Below are 20,971 nucleotides of genomic sequence, written 5' to 3' on the forward strand. Positions count from 1 at the left end.
TTTGGAATAAGGATCCTCCCTTCCCCTCGCTTCGAACGAGGATCGAAATCTTCGTCTAACAAACACGTTTGCGAGAAAATTTCTGCAATTAAGCCGGATGAATGTCGGAAATCATCGATGAATCTACGGAGGGAAGGAAGGAAAAGGAAAAAGAAAATAGCGAATCGAACCCTGTATCTCTCGAGACTCGATGCTTTCGAGACGACTTTTCTGGACGAGCGGACGAGTTCTCGCGTTTACACGAAGGAAAAGAGAGAGAGAGAGAGAGATAACTTTTGATCGCGAGAGGAAACGATACACGATACGTTGAGAAATATTCAGAGGTATTTCTCTCTCCGCCAAGAGAGATCCCAGAAGGGGATTCCGGAACGAGATGGTAACGACCTCGTCGTCGAAACTCGTCCCTTTCAAGATCAACGGGAAGATGTTAATCGCGAATTTTCCCCGAACACGGTCAACGCACTCCACCACCCTGGAGAGCAGAAGGGTCTAATTAAAACTCTTCCCCTCCCCGTTCACTTGGAATTTCTCGTGTACAAGAGGGAGCAGGGGGAAACGATTTGAAAAGAAGCGAAAAGAGATTGCTCGCCGGAGGTTGTTAAAAGTAAACCTCGTTACTCACGAAAATCATCGAATCCTCCCGGAATAATATCCTTCCGGATAGTGTAAAATACTGGAAGGAGGAAGACACGAAAACAGATATCGGATTACCGAGAACTTTCCATTCCTCCAAGTCTTGCCATGGATAAGGGTGGTAAATAAAACGGTAACGAAGTACAGAGAGAGAGAGAGAGAGAGAGATTGGGAAAGGGGAGAGGGAAAGGATCGCGCTACTTTAATTTTACGACTCGTTTACGAGCTGACCGGCTGAAAGAAACGATCAACGTGGCATCGACATTAAAGGGAGAGTGGGAGAATTGCATCCGTGTATATATATATATATACACACTCTATCGATTACACGTAAGTCCAGGTATTTAACTTGGAAAGTAAATTCTCGAATTTAGCGTTGTTGTGAACGTTGGTTCGCCGCACCTCGCCTCGCGAGAACAGCTTCGGCAAATGGAACGAGTCCAGAGCTTTATCCTTGTTAGCGGTAACACTGAAGATCCCCAAGAACTATTTTGCCGTTAGGCAAGTTACTTTGGGTCGTTTGTTCCTATGCGACCCAACACTGCCACGGATCTTTAGGATAACTCGAGAAACGTACTTTTATTATCGAACACGTAAAACCCTTCTCTCTTCTAACCCCGTTAAACCGTGTTAAATTTTTTTTTTCTTTTTCTTTTGTTTGAAAGTTATTTTTTTATATTGTACTTTTATTTCTTCTTTTTTTTTTTTTTCAGAACTTTAGGAATTTGTAAATCTTAGAAAATGAGCTCTCTATTGCGGCTTTTTTTTTCTAGGATTACACAATCCTAGAAGAGAGAAACTTTAACTTTTTTTTTATCGGTAAATAATCTTCCTTTTTTCATTTGATCTCAAAAATCCCAAAGAGAATTCATTAATCATCGTCATTAACAATCCAAATTTTCTGATACAAAACTCATCCTCTCGATTTTGTCTAATTCGTTAAAACAATAATACTATAACATTCCTCATACTTAATCTTCTCTTCGTATATTAAACGATTTCAATTTTGTTTTCACCCTGCACAATAAATGCATACTTTTCACGAATGAACGAACGCATACAATTCTCCCAACAACGAAAGAATTTCCAATTTAACGAATACCTATATATTCAAATGTTTTTTTAAAACTCTAAAAAATCCCCTAGAAAAACACTATCATCAACATTATAATTTTTCTATCGACGAAAAAATTTTCTCTCTAACCGAGAATCGAACCCGGGTCATCCGGCGTGACAGTCGGACTCTTTGCCCGCCTAACTACCGAACGTTGCACATGGTTGTTATCGCTGGTTGTTAGTTATACCGTACAAACCGATCGGTACGAGAGCCGTTCAGTACCATTTTATTCAACTGGCCGGTAACACGTACGCGCTATACATTTTCGCCTGACAACTAGCTTTCCAATTTGCCGAGATTGCCAGGGCAAATTGCAATAATTGGCGGCGCCATGCGAACATTGAAACGTAATTTTTATTTCTCTCTCCGGCAAATTACTTTTTCAGCGCGAGCGTGTACGGGTGTACGAGGAAAACAGAGGGGAAAATTTTTAACGCTGTCCGTCCTGTCCATCCTGTCGATATCAACGAATCGAGAGGCTACGCGGCCGGACAGATAACCCGGTTAATCGTCGATACGAAATTCTATCTGTGTCTATCCGTTAAATCGTCACTGATAGTCCGCTGCTTTGCGCCACCGCGAACGGGTATCGGTCACGGTGTAAAATTTCGTGAGGGAATATATCACGAGTCTCGAGTCTATGGAATTATTCGAGCCAAGTACGAAGAAAATTTAATTTCGCTCTTTCCACTATTTTAAATTATTACAAAGTGGAATATATTCGTCTAAAAATCCAATATTTTTGTCGCCAAAACTCGTACGATTCGTTTCCTGTCGTCGAAAATTTTCAATAAAAATTAAATTTTTTAATTCTTGTCGAAACAAATTCTCTCCATTATACAATAAAAGTTTCTATCCGTGTTTATATCCTTATATGATATACCGTTTGATCTTTGAAAATCTACAAAATTACTACAAAGTGTTACATCGGTATACTAACATTCCAAAGATAGAGAGAGAGAGAGAGAGATTAGCATACCAAACCTTCGTCTCTAGAACCTTTCTTAAATTTTTTGTTCCCGTTCAGATCCGGAATACCGCATAGATCAAAGAGGAGGTTCAAGAAGGGGAGAACATTTTAACCGAAAGCTTATAATGGGAATGGAGAAGCTCGACGAGCGGCGAATGAAAGCGGTACGACCATCGAATGGTCGAACGGAGAAAGGTATTTGAATAATTTCACAGGAAATTAGCGTTTGACACCGGTTGCTCTTTCACCTTTGAACCCCGCGCTGCGTATCAGAAATTCACAAACGGATCCGGATTTGCGGGTAAAGCGCGGCAAATTCTATAAAATCACGGGACATCTACGAAATTACACATTCCACGGGATGCTGGTGGCTTTCCACCGCTGCTGCCCGACCGACCTTCCATCGCGATTTTCCTTTCTTCCCTCCATCCCCTTTATTGTTCCTCGAGCATCCCCTCCGTAATACTTTTATTATCAAATCTTCCCCTCCCCCCAAAAAAAGAACGAGCAAGATCAACCATAAAGATCCTGGAAACTGTACTTCGATGGAAATTCTCCATGCCTCCCCTCTTCTGTCGACGATTATTTCTTCCTATCTATCTATCTATCGTTCCACTTTCCACTCGCCGATTAAAGCGCGTTCAACTGGCGCGTAAGGAGGGCTCGTCCTCTTAAGAAGAAATAAATCTCGCGTGTAATGCAACTGCGATCAGAGGAGTCGAGAAAGAAAGATTAAATAGGTTAAAGAAAGAACGCGAGATGCGTGCATAAAGAAGAAGGGTAAATAAGAGAGGATAGACAATGCGGATAGTCAAAGCAGTGAGCTTGAGGACTCGCGTTTATTAAATCAACGAAAGCCCCATGGGGGATGGTTTTCAAATGTACGCGAGTAGTACATCTGCTACAGAAAGCTTCCCCTTCTATTCACTCTCCTCCTCTCTCTCTCTCTCTCTCTCTCGTTCATCCTGTACTCTTCTATTTATTTACTCGCCTCTATCCCTCCTCATCCTCGCACACCATTGCGAGGCTTGTCCGCGATAATGACAGCGGAGGAACTCCATATTCGAGGAAATATAGGGAGAGGTCTAGAGGGAGGTGGGTTTTGTTCTTTGGCCGAGTGTCGCGTAGCTAAAACGCGGCTAATTTTAGAGCAAACGTGTTCCGGCGCGCGGATCAAGCTGGAAATTAGACGTCTTCGAGGAGATCTGTCAGATTGGTTGCTCTTAAATTTTCTATTTGTCGTTTTCAGAAACGAGAGAAAATGATCGGTTATTCCAATACATATTGCATGGAATATTAATGTAAAAATGTGGCATTAGAGAGAAGGATAATATTAAAATTGGATGTTGGAAAAAATTCAAGGGGCAGAATGATTTTGTTAATTATTTATAACACCGTTCTTTGATTAATCGTCAAATAATACATCATAATTTTCTCTCTGCGAGAATTCCATGGAATTCCACGGATCACATAGCACGCGTGGAACTCTCGTTGACGGGGTGATTAGAAAAATAACGAGCGCTTTACCAGCGGCGCGACCGCAGCCGCAAATTATTCGCGGCACCATCGATGGATCTCGCCGCGGCAGGACGAATGTGTTTACGCCGTGCAATCAAAGCGAATCGATGGAGCCGGACGCGTAAACAAATTTCAATTTCGGTCTCTCGTTCTTCGAGGAAGTTACTCGGCCAATCCAACCACATCCCCGCCATTTTTCAATATTTTCGAACGCGGCGCCGAAAGTCGAAGGGAAAAGCAATTGCAACAACGAAATTAAAAAACAGCATATTGATCACTATGCAAAAGAGGAAAACTCTTTTCCAAATTCTTTCTTGGAAAAGGACGCACACACTCCGTATATTTGTCCATTTCTCTTCCCCAAAATTCAATAGATTATTCGAAACGATTCTTTTCTGGATGGAAATCGACGAATTAAATCTGGATACACGATTCAGCAAAAGAAATTAAGAGATATCCCATCGAGATTTCTTTCGATGGCAAACTGGACCGATGGCTTGTTAATTTCCAAGGCGAGGAAACGAGGCGTCGCGAGTGGGGAAACGGGCACGTCGTAAACGATGTGGATCGAGATGCTCTAAAAAGATGAATCGGTGGCAAAGCGAGCCGACCCGCGCAAGAAGAGCCGGGGTTTAATGCACTCGACGTTTACGGGGACTCGTTAAAATGGATGGGAACGAGGGCCAGATGGGATCCTTATTATCGGCTAAAAATATTGCAACGAGTTCCGCGTGCGATTAGATCGTGCTTCGACTTACATCGTTTCAACCCTTCTAACCTATAATCGATACCCATATTCGTGATTCGAAAGCACAGAGAAAAGCTATCACGCGGTGAAAATGCGAGGATTGATGTGGTATCGATCCAAAGATATTCAGAAATTAATTTCGAAAAAAAGATTTAAAAGCTAATATTAGACAGTCAATGTCCAAGCTAGTGACAAATACTCCAATACATACTAATCACATTCCAACTACAATTCACTATAGATAGAGAGAGCAGAGAGGTTGTACTGGCGACAACGCAAAGAAAATTAGAAATCACGTTCAAATTCTCGAGATACGGAGGGGTATAGATAAATAGCTTCATTAAACGATTCCAGAGATTCGACGATTAAATACCAAAGGTTTAAGTATTCTTGGTCTTGGTATCCTCGAATGCGGTGGAGAACGCGAAATCATCGACATTCGGATGATTGCTCGGCCGAAGGGATCACTTCGGCCAGGTGCTCGTTAACCAGGAAGAGAAGTAAGAAGAGGACGCGAGGAAGGTGGAGGAAGAAGAAGTGGACAAGCCGAGCGCAATTACGAAACACGGCTAGGTGCTCCCGGAAAGATGTTGGCGCTTTGATACGAGCCGACGACGAGAGGCACCCGGGTTGGTATTCATATTACCTGGAATTTCAATTCCAAGGACCCTGCCGCGGCTCGCTTTAATTAACCACGAGGCCTAATAAACGCGTCCACGGCCGGTTGCGTTGGAAAACCGACGAGAGTTTTTCTTTCTTTTTCTTTTTTTTTTTTTTTTTTTTTTTTACCTTCTAGTAGACGCACGCACCGGAAAGGAGTGACCAAGAGCGCAGAGCGGAGATGGTCGAAAAATCTTTTTCGTCATTTAAAAAAAAAGGAGAACAATAATGGAAGAGAATCATAATTGAGCGTGACACATCGAGGAGAAGAGCTTCGAAACTTGTGATTTTGCAAGATGATAAAATTCTACTATAATGAAAAAAAAATGAAAGATGAGAAAAGAAAAGCTGTGCGTTTCGTGAATGAATCTCTCTCTCTCTCTCTCTCTCTCTCAACCTCTTAATTAAAAATACGAGGTTTATTTTGAAACCGCGTCTTCGGAATATCTGCGAAGGAAAGTGTATATATAATCTGTAAGTAAACAGGAAGAGAGGCATGGAATTTCGTAGACTAAAAATTGCCCTCCCATGTTTTTCCCGCCCGCGACGTCACTTGTCACGCGTTTAGCGCTTCCGGTTCTCGAGGAGCTCTCGAGGATTCGAAACCGACCGGCCAATGTGGCTATAATAACTGGCAATTGGACCAAGTAGAATCGGACTGTACCTTGGCAGACCGCCTCCATGAAATCCGTGAAATACTCCGTGAATACACTTCTCCGTTTCTTTCCATCCTTTGCTAATCACAATCTACATCCTTCCCTTCCCTTTATCGGGATACCACACCACAATTTGTTTCTTGATGCTATTCGGTTAAATTATTGCACAATTCTTGTTTTAAATCTTTCAATATCATCACAGAATATTTCTGCTAATTATACTATACATACATACATATATATATATACATAAAATCAATTGAATCAGAGAGAAGAATTTCCCTATTCGCATTCCTTTCCCTCGCCACTGGGTATATATACATACCATTCATGATCGATTTTCTCGATAAAAAAGAGGATTGGGAACAAAAGAGGGGGAGGGGGGAGAGGAGGGAGAGAAGGTGGAAGAAGAACAGATGCGTTCGTTAGATCGAAATATTTTACAGGCACGTACGATGGGAAAATTAAACGAAGGGACGAGGCGAGCTAGCAATGAAACGGATATATCACCATCGCGAAACGCGCCGCTAAGTGCATCATTTTTTCCCGATTCTGTTGCTTTTCACCGTCGATTCGAGCGCAGCTGGTGTACACGAGAAAAAGAGAGAGAGAGAGAGAGAAAGAGAGGAGAAAACGGGAGCAAAACGAGAGAAGCCTCGACTCTCTCTCGGTTCAGACTAAAAATACCTCTCCTCTTTACCTACGCCCCCTTCGCTCTCGGGCACACGCCCCCGAGTCTCTCTCTCTCTCTCTCTCTCTCTCTCTCTCTCCACTCGCTCTCTGCCTTTCCTATTCCCCTCTCTCTCCATCCCTACTCGACTTCATCTCCCTCCGTCTCTGTCCTTCCGCTTCGCGTTACCTCCAAACCGTCGCTCCCCGGCTATAAATAAAAAAAAAAAAAAAAAAAAAAAAGAAGAAGAAGGAGAAAAAATAACGAGAACACACCGCGCGCGCGCTGCGGGTGTCTCGAGAGAAGAATAATTAGAAGCGGCTCTTGGAACGTCCGCAGAAGAGAAAACTCTTTGGTACTCTAGAACCTTCCTCCTCCCTCTTTGTTTTTCGTCTAAGCGATGGCGGCGGCCACCGTCAAAGCATCCGTTCGAAACAAAACCCCAGCGATCAGCCTTTTCGCGACACGAGAAAGGGAAGGGAGGGGGATGCGCGAAAATTAATTATTAATTAAACGGAGACACGTTTGATTTTTTAATAATAATATTTCAGATATCGGAACTCTTGAAAATTGCTGTTCCGACGTACAAAGTAATTGCCATTTTTGAATATTAGAATTTTGATGAAAAGAAAAAGCTTTTGAAAGTATCGTGATTATTAATTTACGTATTTTATATATATATACACACGCACAAGCGAGAAATAAATTTCACGAGCTTTACGCTCAAATCACTCGTAAATTTAAAGCGCGAACACATTTCTAAACCCGATCCATCTCGAAAATTATACAAATATTTCTTGCCCATTCATCTAAACGCTATCGATTGCCAGAACGGAAATTTTCTACATCGATATCGACGGTGTACAACCGGTATATATGAGATTATTTTCAAAACTCGTGGTTATCGAACGATTTTGATTAAATAAACGTTGACCACGAATCCGGAAGACGGTTTTATTAATTTCCTGTAACTAGTTCACTCCTCTGAGGAAATTCGCGTGGATAGAAATCACTATCAGTGTTAAAACCTTCGTCTAAAAAGCCGAGACGATATCGAGAAAGATACGAGGGGGGAGGACGATCTACGTGACCGTCGATATTTCGATCCCAAAACGGTATTATTAGATCCCACGCACTAACGCCCTTCTTATCGCGACACTGTGGAAACACTGTCGTACGAGGGACCTTTTTCCAAAGGTGTGGAAGAAAAGGAAGAAACGGGATAAAATTGCAGGAGAAAATACGTAGCGAACGAGGGATGAAACGTGGGGTAAAAACCGATGGAGGAAAGGCGAGAAAAAGAGCGGGAGAGAAAAAAAGAGGAGAAGTCGAATTAAGTCTGGCGGACCAGAGATTGCAAGAGAGGAAAACAACGCGAGCGTTGGTGCCGATTTTACGATTTCTCGGGTGACGAAAAGAGAGAGAGAGAGAGAGAGAGAGAGAGAGAGAGAAAAGGAGGGAGAAAGAAAAGAGCAACCCTCGCTCCACCTCATTGCGAGGGTAGAGAAGAAGATCCAGGGATGGAAGCGACGATCTCGATGCGAATTCCATTCCATTAGTCGGCTGTTAACGATCGAACGTGCCCGTTCGTCTCTGTATATACGCAGGTTATATCCTGGAAACGTTTTCTCGACGAGATCCTGCGGAATAGCAGAGAGAGAGAGAGAGAGAGAGAGAGAGAGAGGAAGAGAAAATCGTCGTCCTCTTTCTTTCTCTCCCGATATCTGGAACTGGTCTGATAGCACGACGAATCGTCGTAAAGGATTTTCGATTACGTTTTGTAGCCGTGTTCCATTCCCCTTTCTCCTTATTTTTTTTTTCTTTTTCCTTTTTTCTCGAAACGTTTAATGTTTATCGGCGACCGTGTATTTCGCACTCTCCATTCTACGCTTTCTTTTCCAGGGAACGAGGGGACGCGACCCACTTCCTAACCTACGAACGGTTTATTTTAATTGGGTAATTCGAGAATACGGGTACAGGAATATAGGGAAATTTTAGATCGTTAGCGCGTTAGGTTGGAGTGGGGAAACAGCAGTCACCGACTAGTCACCGAATAGTTCGCGGTTAGACCGCATCCTTGTCAAGACAATGCGCCACGTGTCTACGTGTATCACGGGAAACACGTCATCTTACTTGGTTCGCGGAGCGTGAAAATAAATCCTTCGTGCCAGCTTAAAATACGCTTAATAACGCTTAATATTCGTGTACGTATCAGGGCAAAATTCTTATTTATCGAGTGATCTTTCGAGTATTCTTTCTTGTTGCGTTGTGCTCGATAGAAAGAGAGAGAGAGAGAGAGAGAGAAAAGAAATAGCGAAACTAAAGGAAGAAGAACCGCATAAGAATATAACAAATCGTATGTTGTATTAATTAACAAGAAAAATTAACAACAAAAAATTGGAAAAAATATTCGCGTGATGACGAAGTATGACGAAGTTTCTATTGGATTACATACGAAAGAGAGTACAGCATATGGGAAGCGAGTAGACGAAAAAAATACGGAAAATATGGTTGGCAGATTTTTGCACCCAGTTACACAAGAGACGGAATACGCGGTTCTTAACCACGTTACGCGGTGGTCAACCGTGTGAAAAAAAAAATAAAAAGGCTAAAGCGCAGGGTCGCGTGGCCGGTCGAGTTTTTTCGCGGTGGAAAAATGAAGGGGAAAGCCGGCTTAACGAACGCGGGTTTGGAAAATTCGGCGGATGGCACGAGGCAGCTTTTCCACGAGGCGTAGCGGGAGTCGCTCGCAGCGTCGAGTCGCTCTAACGATTCACGAATTCTTTCGTTGAGCGTAAAACAAAACGGCCGTCAACCGGGCGGAAATGCCGCGCATTCGCATTCCCCGCGTATATCCACCTTTTCCTCTCTTTCCTCTTTTCTTCGCCCTCCCCTCCCTGCTCTCGTGTTCGAAGTAGATGTTTGAACTCACGGACGAGAATGCGAGGAGCACACCTTTAAAGCGAAATTGAATTTCGACGAGCGCCGCCGTACCTTTCTAATTCGAATTTGACGTATTCTCTTCGCGGGGAGGGGATTTCTTCGCGGATTTATCCTCCTCCCCTCCCCCGAGGGGAGTCGAGTCCGTTTCTTTTAGATTTCGGTTTCCTTTGATTTCGCTCCCTTCCAGATTATACTCCCCTCCGACTCGATTACACTCCCCTTTCGATTCCATTCTTATCTTCGATCGCACTTTCTCCGATCACGGCCCTTCAATTCCACTCTCCTCTCGATTCCAATCCCTTCGATCCCCATTTCTCGATCACACAATTCCCTTTCAATTCCATTTCCCCTCCCCTCCCTTTCTCGATTACACTTCCCTCGATTCCAATCTCTCTTCAATTACACCCCCTGCGATTACCTCTATTACCTCTCCTCCCCCTTTGATTACAAACCTCCTCTCGATTACGCTCCCTCTCTCTCTCTCTCTCTCTCTCTCGATTACAGCTTCGATTACGCTGTGTGGTGGTCGCGAATCGAAAGTGCAAAACGGCACTGGAGTTACGAGAGAGAGGGGAGAATTTATAGAGCCGCGACACCTGTTCCCAGCCTCGCATTAACATCCGAAATATTTCACTTGCTCGTGGAGACTCGCGAAATTTATTTTTTTCGACGGGCGAATCGAAACAATCTCGTTGAATTTTGTAATATAAGGAGTTTAAACCTTTGTTTAAACGTGAAAGTAAAATTTGTGAAGGCGAAAAGTATAGTTGTTTATCGAGGGATTTTTAATGAAGAAAAAAAAAAAATCTTTCTGTAGAAGATTCTGTAGAAGATAATAAAATAAATGTCGTACGTCGCGTGGTATTGTTACCACGGGAGTATATCATTGGAGGGAAGGAAAACTCTGTTGGAAACGGCAGGGAGCGGAAACGACGACGTACGCGTCGACGTCCGATAATTTCCAACTTCTCCAATTATCGTTTCTCACGCCGGCTGGGAAAGGAGGTCGAAGAGAATAAACCTAGGAAATGGCGTGTTCCGTTGGCTGACGTTGCTCGAAATGCGCCGAGCCTCGGAAATAAGTGCTGGCCGATCATCGAAATCGGGCGAATTTCCGCATCGAGATCTCAACTGTCGAAACGATTCGAAATTTTCCGCCTCGAATAATACGAGAGAAACTTTCGCATCCTTGTATCTTCCCTCGTTAATTAATTAAAATCTAAGAATAATATTCGACGATAGACTCGAGATTTCCTTTTTATCACCTCCCTCGATTACACTTCTTTTCAATTACAATTCCCTTCGATTCATCTTGATTCCTCCCCCTTTTCGATCTCATTTGTTATATCGATCTCACTTCTCTCTCGATCACACTTCCCTCAATTCCTGAACACTATCAATTCCATCTCTCTTCAATTACATCCTTCCTACTCTATATCCCCTTTCCAACTCCCTTCAATTCTATTCCTTTCGATTCCTCTCTTTTTATTTTTCCATTCCATCAATTCCATCTCTATATACCTATTCTATTTTTAGATTACGATTTCATTGGTTATATTCTCTTTTTCAATTACACCTCCACCTAATTTCATCGTCAATCTCCTTATAGAACGTACGAAACTTTCGAGGAAAAAGTTTGTGAAATAAAATATATCCGAGTTTCGTTAAGAATAACCAAAGTATCGAATATTTATGGAGCTAATAACACACACATCCAGTTGTTGAAAACGCGGGGGTTGATTTATTTCAAATATCGTTTAAAGACTCACCGATCAGCTTGCCGAACTGGGCCGGTGGCTTCCATTCCGGATAATGTCGTGGAAATCGCGCCCTCGACCAGTAAGTCCTTAAAGTGACTTTGTATAGCGCCAGCTTATCCTGTTTGTCCTCTTTCTCCTGTCTATCCTGAGCGAACGATCCGCATTGAGCGACCACGAAGAGTAGCCGCGTACCCAGCAACAACAACAGCAGCGTCGACCACTGCGACCACGTCCCGCGAAGCATCTGAAAAATCATTGACGATTGTGTGATTGACAGTGAAAATGTGATATAAAAAAGAAAAATGTGGAACAAGTAATCTGGAATCCTTCCAGAAACAAAATACATTTGAAATAAAATTTTCGACGATCGCAAAGATGATAATAATATAATTTTTGTAAATAAATTCACTCGACCGATCGATCGAGCGATAGCGAAAAGAGTGAAAATATTCCAGCTATTTAATAATTGAACGATATAATTACACGATTATTGCCGCAAAGCAAGCAGCACGAAACTACGCGAAATGGCGCTAACATAAAGCTCGAACGAATGATGCTAAATTTCACACGTCTCTAAAGCCTCTCCCTCGAACGTAGCCTCCTTCCATCGATCGATGCCTCCGCAATACGAGTCGCAATTACACCGTATCGAACGAATTGTCCACGGAACTTGTAGCACGGCTCTCCGAATTCGCATGGTGTTTCGATCGCGCCCCATCTATTCCGCAACCTCATTACCGGCCATTCTTTATTATTCCAAAAGCAAACAAAACGCAGCTCCCAACGCGGCCCAACCGTTTCATCCGTCATTAACCGATAACAAATAATAATTACGAAAGCTTGTTTCACTCCTAATTACAATATATATCGAATCGAGAGCGCACAATGAGACTGGTTCGCGCAATAAAGCCGTTCGAAAATTCATGGTGGCAACGAAAGGGGAGGGGGTTGAAAAGGCTGGTTGAGCGGGAAACCAGAAATCGACCGTTGCACGAGTGTCAGAGAGGCGCGTGACAACGCGGAGAATCGCTTTTTCTTTCTTTTTTTTTTTTTTTTTTGGTTTAATAATGAAGATTCTGGTGGAATCGTCTCGTCGAATAAACGAGACACGCGTTGTATAGGCGGGATGATTGCACGTACGCGCAGATCGTATCGCTGCTCGGTATGCAGCGGTGTTTACATATGCAGATTCGCGAGTGTACTCAAAATTCAAATCGCATTCGAATCGCTTCCGATCGTTCCACGCCTACGTCGCCACTCGTCCAAATTTCACGCTCGCGTCGCCTTCGTGCGATTTTCCACCCCGTCGAATCAACCCCCTCCCCCTTCATAAATACATCCAGACTTTTCCATTAATTAATCTTGCGACTTTCCAAATTTATCCCCTTTGCAATTTGTAATGGAGAATTCGTCCTTTGCTCGCTCGTTGTGGAGAGAAGTCTTTGATAAAAGGATTTGGAATAGAGAAAATGTGATAAGTTGTGTGGAAGTTTTTCTTAAATATTTTTACTTTTGTTTCGTCATTTCATCGTTGTATTTATATTTCAAAATAATTCTATAATTTCCTCGATGCAATAATAAATTTTGTACTCGCTGTATTTTGTTTACTCGCTTCTCGATTATTTTTACGAATTTCGTTCGTACTCAGATGAATATCCATGTAATTCCATTGAAAGAGGCATCGTTTACGCGTGTCCATCGTTGTTCCACGCGTATTTACCTCAACTGCGTGGTTCCAAGTTAATGAAAAAACGAATTATCCCACCGATTAAAAAGTATCCCCCGCATAATTCCTTTTTCGAGAAATGGCAAAGCGAGAATTTGACCGGTCGATCCGCCGATATCGCGATAAAATATTCGAAACGCAGTGTCAGAAACAGAATGTTCGCCAAAGTGAAAATTTGCAGTGAAATTTGCAACGAGGGAGGGAAGGAAGGTTCGCCGAATTTCAATCGCGTTCCTAAAATTTCGAGGAAATATTTAAAATTTTCGAAACTGTGCGGGGTAAATAATCACACCACATTTCCTTTTACACGTGCGAAGAAAATTCTTCACGAAGACAAGGTAAATGATTTTTGAAACGATGCCAGTGTATTCGCCAGGTTCATTATCGTCACGATTCGTCTACGGTATATACGATAGAGCGTTTCGATTAATTACATATTGAAAAAAAAAAGAAAAAAGGCATACGTCTGTGTGTTGTTTGCGCACCACTCGCGAAACTTTTTCAATCTCGTACGATAGGATACGTTATTTAAGCTTCGTAAACAACTGGCGATTAAATAACGTGGCGGTAAGGCCAGGCGGAATTTCAACCCCGATATCAGAATGCTCCGAGTTCTCTTCAAAAGTCAACTAATCCAAACCAAGGATAAACCACACTGTATCCCATAATACAACATTTATATCCGTTTTGTAATCACGGGCCAGATATTCCGCAATGCGATATAGCTCGTGCGATGCAACTCTATATTCTCCCCAAAACATAATCCTCTCGAAAGCAACTCTACTCTCGAGAGTAATTCTACTCAACGAGGGAGAGATTCTCGAGAGAGCAATCTTCTCTCTTTACTTTACTTAGAAAATAACCGAGAAAAGTTTGTAACGCGATCAAACGATAAAACAATAAAATAATACGAATCAATACCGAATCGATCGATCGTCGAAACAATCGAAAAAAATATTCTGCGTGGAAAACGGAGATTAAAAGAATTGCAATTTTCCGAGCCTCGATTTCGAAAACGGGAATCTTTTTATCCGTGCGGACCGGCAAAAGTTGGGAACGAGTTGGCTGGCGTGTTAATTCGCTTCGCAAATACAAATAAGCCGAGTAACCGAGCGGCTGGCGTATTAACACAACTCGTTAACGAACCGCGTACATCCGAAAGTTGATGCGTTCTCCCCGCAACCGGTTGCCAAATCAGAGGAAACTCGTTAATTACTTTCTACCTGCCAAGAAACTAAAATAAAACTGGTGCGATCTTCGATGATGTCGTCCAGATCAGATGCTGAGGGAAGAGGGGGGCAGTTTTTACAGGGAAACTTTTTACTCGCTGTTTACACTGTGACAGAGTTGGAAGGAGAGCTCGAATAAAATATATCGGCTCTCCTTCTCGGTACAGGGAGTAATTTTAAAATTGTAAAAATCGTGAAAAAGAAAATATAAGTTGAATATCGAGCGGAATCGATTTTAAAAATATTCGATGAGCGTTAATTATCCGGCAAATGAAAATGATGATGAAGCTCGTTTTATTGGGATGCAAATTGAAAATATTATAGTGGAAAAAATTTGATTATTCCGATAAAATCAACGGTTAATCGTTACACGATCTTTAATCTCGCTGATTAAAAATGAGCCCTTTTCGCGAAATATAAAGTTTTTTTTTTTTTTTTTTTTCGTTCGATAAAGAGGAAATATGGATTTAAATAGAATATTGGATTCGTGGTATTGATGGTTAATTTGATTGAAAAAAAGAAACATGAAGATTAACTGACGGGAAAATTGATGAAATTAGCCATCCAACGTTAATCGAGAACGTTAAGCTCTAAACTCTAAACCGATTGAAAAATATTAATTGCGAATTATTCGTAAATATTTTGTAATTATATATATATCAGAATCAAAGCAGATTGATAAAAAAAATAATAAAACTGACGTACATTAATTCCACGATAAAAAGAATTTTTGAAATTAAACGCGCATTAATTCTGACAATTGAATAAACTGAACGAGAATAATCCTTCGTCGAAATCGAAACAAAAAATTTTCGATCTATTTCTTCTCTCCAAATCCACGAAGTGAACAAGTTCCACTCCACTATTCCTAAATTTGGGGAACATTTTCAGACGAGAATAGACAAAGGCGCGAGCACGTTATTTCACCGGCAAAGTCGTATATCGTTTACCGTCGTGAAACAGTTAGATTTTCTCTCTGGCTGTGAACACGTGCCAGAAAGAGAGGCGAAGACAAAGAGCCAGAGAGATAGAGATGGAAGACAAAGAGAGAGAAAGATAATCGTCTAACCGAAAACCATCTCCTATCTCTCTCTCTCTCTCTTTCTATCTTCCACTCTTTCCACCCTCGCCTTTCTTTTCCCTCGTATTTTTTCGTCACATTTCATTGCGTTTCATTACCCTCTCGCGCTAAAATACCTCGCAACGTAAACGTTGCTCGATGAGAAAACCGGATTTCGCTTACGTGTCGGGCCGTTTGTCTCTCGGCATAGTTGACCCAATTTCTGACCCTTAACTTACATCCGAGATCAGGGAGGGGTAGCCGAAAAATCCGTGGAACGAAAACAGTTTAACGCCACGAATTTATCATCGAGCATTTTCCCGTTAATTCATCTCTCCGAGATCCTATCCGTTTACCAAAGATTTTCAGATATTTCTGCAACAATGTTTTCATCGCAACAATGTTTGTGAAATTTTGAAAAGTAACGAAAGAAATTTTGTTCCACTGCTTCTAACTAATGATCCTAAAGATATTTTATATTGAAGAATTATATATTGATCGATATAGAAATTCTTCAAAAAGAATTCTGAAACAAAACTATTCCAATAATAAATTATCACCGATACTCTCTCCAAAATTAAATTCTCACAGACACAAACTCTCACTTTACACCTATAATCCGAATTCTGGACAGAGTAAAAGTGAAATAATTCAAAAAATTACTCCAATAATAAAGTATAACACTTTGCTCCCAATTCTCCAAAATTAAATTCTCAAATGGAAAAATTTAAAAAGAGCCTTTTTCTTTTTTTTTTTTTTTTTTAAATCCACCAAAAATCCCCGTTCGAAACAAAATAAGATCAAATTACCAATCCAATAACAGGTAGAAGGAATTCTTTTTCCCTGAGTATCGGTCGCGGAAATGGTTCCCCGGCGTGTAATCGAAAACTAATCCCCCGGTTAATCGCTGGAATCGAGTAGAAAAGAGTTCGCGTGCTCGCCACGCGATTATCTTTGGCGAACAAACGAACCGATGCTCCCACCACCGCCAAGTTCAGAGTTTTCTAGTAAGCAACAAGTTGTCGTGAACGCGATTACTTGTTGGCTCGTAAATAATGAAAAGCAGCACCGTCAGCGCAGCTTCTCTCTCTCTCTCTCTCTCTCTCTCTCTCTCTCTCTCTCTCTCTCTCTCCTCTCCTCTCCTTTCTCTCTGTCTGTGTCGGGCCGCGAGGAGATTTTACATAAATTTAAACGTAGTAGTTCACCGATGTTCCATCCAGGGCAACGCGCGACTCTGCATGCGCCCGGACATCCGGTACGTCGGTGCTTCTCTCTACTGGCGAATAAAACGAAAAATTCTGGCACCATTCTGTCGGTCATAAAACGATCGAGAGAATGTGCATTCGTACGGTTTTCGGGGACAGTATTTCACGTGCACGACCGCAAGCTTTCGCGGTATTGTTGTTGATTTATACTCCGTGCCTCGGAGAATCGTCACGTTAAAAGTGAAAATGTTAATAAATCTCGAGAAATCGGGGAAAAAATAAATGTACGAATCCTGGTATAAAACGTGTTCGATCATACCATTTAAAGTGTATAGATTTTTATGCTTTCTTTTTTCTGCATTAATTAATTTCGATGAGATTTTTAACGGACGTATAATTGATACAATTATCGTGTTATATTGTTTAATTTTTTATAATGAATTTGGATATAAAAGTTCTTTTTTTTTTTTGTTAACGATTTAATTAATTTGTCGAGATAATCGGAAACAGAAACAAAGAGAGAAAATACAAATATCTTTTTTTTTTAAATTTATTCATTTATATTTTCGTATCAATTTCATTGTATAAGAAATCTCATGTGATTTAAATAATCGAGTAATTACAAAATGAAATACATACAAATTCTATTTTCCATAACCGATAAGAAAGTAATTTGTAAAATATTTATCAGCCACTCGTATCTTACAAATATCTCTGAAAATTTACTCGGCTTTTATCTCGAAACTCTTCTAGTGACAAATGAATTTGGAAGAAATTCGTAGAAAGAAACAATTTTGATGCTAGTTCTTTCCTATCCTAGACTCGAAGAAACGAGATTTCTGCCTATGTTTAAATAACGTTTGAATAAGAAGGCCGAAAAAGTTTTTCGGTTAGATCCACTGCTCGAAACAAGATTTACAACGAGAATAACCACCCCCCTTTCTTGTTCACCAATACAGTCGAAGCAATAATAAAGTGAAATGTCGACGAGAGTGCGGGAAGCAAGAAGTTCCTGCACCCTGGATATTCAATTTCAATCGGATTCCTCGAGTACTTCATCCTTAGAATCCGTTACAAAAGTTCGGTTCGCGATATGGACCGGTGAACCGAACAAATTTCGACCACTTTCAGCCCGAAGAAGCCGTGTTTTAAAAGTACACGGGGTATAAGTGAAACTTGTATCCCTATTCCTTTCGAAAAGTCGTTAACTTTCCATAAAATCCATCCTCGATACCCTTTTACTTTTATCTATTCCAACTTCTATATCATGATTCCATCCTCCGTTCATCGAGAAATGACGTTTGAGTATTGATCCACAATTGTTGTAAAAATAATAAAAGGAACAACGATAGCGATTAATTATATGTATAAAGATATCTTTCATAATATTATTATCTGGTATATGAAAGACACGATGAACGAATAATCGTGGGAGGAGAGGTGAAAGAATTAACGATAATAACAATTAATTAATACATTCTCGATAATTAAATGGAGAAATGGTAATGAGAAGCGCAACATTACACTTTGATGGATATACACATAATTTCTAGTAGGAAATAATTGATTGAGAATCGATTAATAAGCATGTTAATATGAAATCAAATCCTGTAATATTTCTGAAAAATCGAGATGGATGATTTGATTGGTGAACAACGTTGAATTGAAATTATAAATACACTATAATGTTCGGTCGATAAAATGATCGATGTGTTCGAAAAGATTAATGATTTGCGATTAACGATTTCAAAGTTTTCCCGTTTTATTAATAACCTTTTTTCCTTTTCCATCAAATTCTTAGCTTATTTTGCATATGTCGACACAACGACAACCATTCTAACCTATATCTTTTTCGAAGCACGAAAGCTAGGTAATCGTATAAAGAGCGCACCATCGACAATCAAATTCATTTTTCAATGCACTCAATCGAAAAATGTTTCGCGACATTGTCATATATTCAACCACTGGAACACATAAAAGGACCGAAAACTGGGGCAATTACGCTTCCATCAGCATGAAAATTATTGCGAAAACAAACTTTCGCTCTTCGAACACTCGAAAATGGAAAAAAGTTATTAAGTTAGACTACCGACCAATTACGAGAGAAAAAAATTGAAAATTGTAAGTGAAACTATCGTTATATCGTTAACTTTTTTTAAAACTATACAATGTTCGTTCAAATTTTCGAATTTTGAAACGAATACATATGCTTCATACATGACGATAACGACCTAAACAGTCTAACTATACAATCTATTGACAGAGGCATAACATGGGACGATCCAATTGGAGTGTAATTGTTTCAGGTTACAAACCTCCGGTAACAAATCCACAAATCTACCGCAGAATAGCATACCGTGTATTTCCGGCATTTGCTTGTGTTTCACCTAATAATATTATTCGTTATGAATAGTCTCTTTTCTCTGAAGTTGGTTACTTTCGATTTTCTCGTACAAATCGAGACTTTGTTACGAGCAAAAACTACTGTTACATAAAGCTTCTGTATAACAGAACGAAAAAAAAAAAACTATATTTTGTTTGTGGTTGAAAAAGATTAAAAAAATTGCCAATCATAAAAGAAAATAACGATTTTTCAATCGCATAATCTCCATTAAACATGATTATTGTACGAAGTAATTCGATATTACGCAGCAAATGTATTATGGGAAACAAGACGCAATAGAAAAAGAAAAACAAGAAAACAAAACGAGAAACGCAGAATGTATATATACGTTCGAAAACAAATGCCCCACCCGACGAAAATTCTTGGAAAACTAAATCGAACGAGTTGGATGTCAACAACCCATATAGAAAACAATTCGAAACGCGTATTATGTACGTATATGTATGTGTATTATACGCCATTGTATATTCTATAGCATCATTCGCGATATATTTTTACGACGCAATTTTTCGAACGCAAGTAAAAATCAGTCAAATATAATCATGCTATGATAATTATTACGTTTATTAAGATTAATAAACGTATTATGATATCACTTAAAAAGTCTTACCTTATTCGCGATGCTTGATGTTTATTCGGCTTGTCACTCTTTCCCTCCCTCCGAGAAGGATGAACAGTGTCAGTCGGGAAGAACGACGAGAACACAACTCACATATCACTCACAGACATCGCGAGAATAACTCGTGCTCAAAATTCGTAAAGAATAACCGTAAATACAATTGTTTTCGCCGAAGAACGAACGAGGTACGGGGGGACACGTAATGGCGCGAGCGTCTACCGCAATTTCACGCAAGTTTTCGACGTGCGACAACGAAAGGTGGAGAGAGAGAGACAGTGTAAGATAAAAAGGAACGACGCACTGCCACAGCACTGCGTACGAATTTGGTCGGATCACGAGAACGAAAAGGGGAAGGAGGTTCTCACGTTTCACGACACGATTCACGCACGGGTCACCGACAGCATCGACACGATGCTTTTAGCTCGAGGGTTGTCGCGGTACTGCGAGCAGCGCGCCACTCGGCGTCCCGACCGTGCGCCGCGTAGCTGCTCATTTACTGTCCGCCGCTCCTATTGGTCGATGCGTTCGCGCCGTACTCCGTCATTGGTCTATTCAAAGCGACGCACGCACCGTGGTCACAGTTGAAACTTAACACGACAAAAAGCATGCAGATAAATAATACACTACTATTTTTATTTTTAATAAAAAGCACAATGGCTGCATTAACGATTTATATCATTGCATAAAAGATGCCTGTTTTTCTTTGCTCGGTTTATGAGGACAAACGTGTACAGAGAGAATACGAATAGAGTATGCAGAATGAAATTGCAGCTCTGTCTGCGGTAATTGTAAATGTTTCTATAACGACGCGCCAGTACATTTGAGAGTGTAATTTTCTCGACACAATTATAATACTAGTTGCCATCCAACCCATAATTAACGCTGTTGTGTTGTTTTCTATTTTCAATTCAAGCATACATTGTTTAATTTACTACTTTACACTAGTCGTAATTTAACAAACTCTAAATATAATAAAATTAATGTTACATTAATTATTTAATTAATATTTTTTCTTCTTTTTTTCTAACTAATTTATTATAATTTAACTTTCAA

The 20,971-nt window shown here is 40.6% G+C and overlaps 1 protein-coding gene across 1 annotated transcript in view; it reads right to left on the minus strand.

Annotated features, from left to right (window-relative positions):
- LOC100867214 (uncharacterized) overlaps window positions 1-20,349 on the minus strand; it is a 165,244-nt gene extending 144,895 nt beyond the window's left edge. The window contains exons 1-2 of the mRNA XM_086902468.1: window positions 19,910-20,349; window positions 11,685-11,919 (exon numbers count right to left, since the gene is read on the minus strand). Coding sequence (XP_086758594.1) covers window positions 11,685-11,919 — 235 coding nt within the window. The 5' untranslated portion in view covers window positions 19,910-20,349. The remainder of the gene's footprint in view (window positions 1-11,684; window positions 11,920-19,909) is intronic.
- Window positions 20,350-20,971: the final 622 nt, after the last annotated feature.

This window comes from Apis florea, unplaced genomic scaffold, assembly GCF_048593485.1.
Source record: "Apis florea isolate Af1SG1 unplaced genomic scaffold, ASM4859348v1 contig_2272_pilon, whole genome shotgun sequence".
NCBI classification, from domain to species: domain Eukaryota; kingdom Metazoa; phylum Arthropoda; class Insecta; order Hymenoptera; family Apidae; genus Apis; species Apis florea.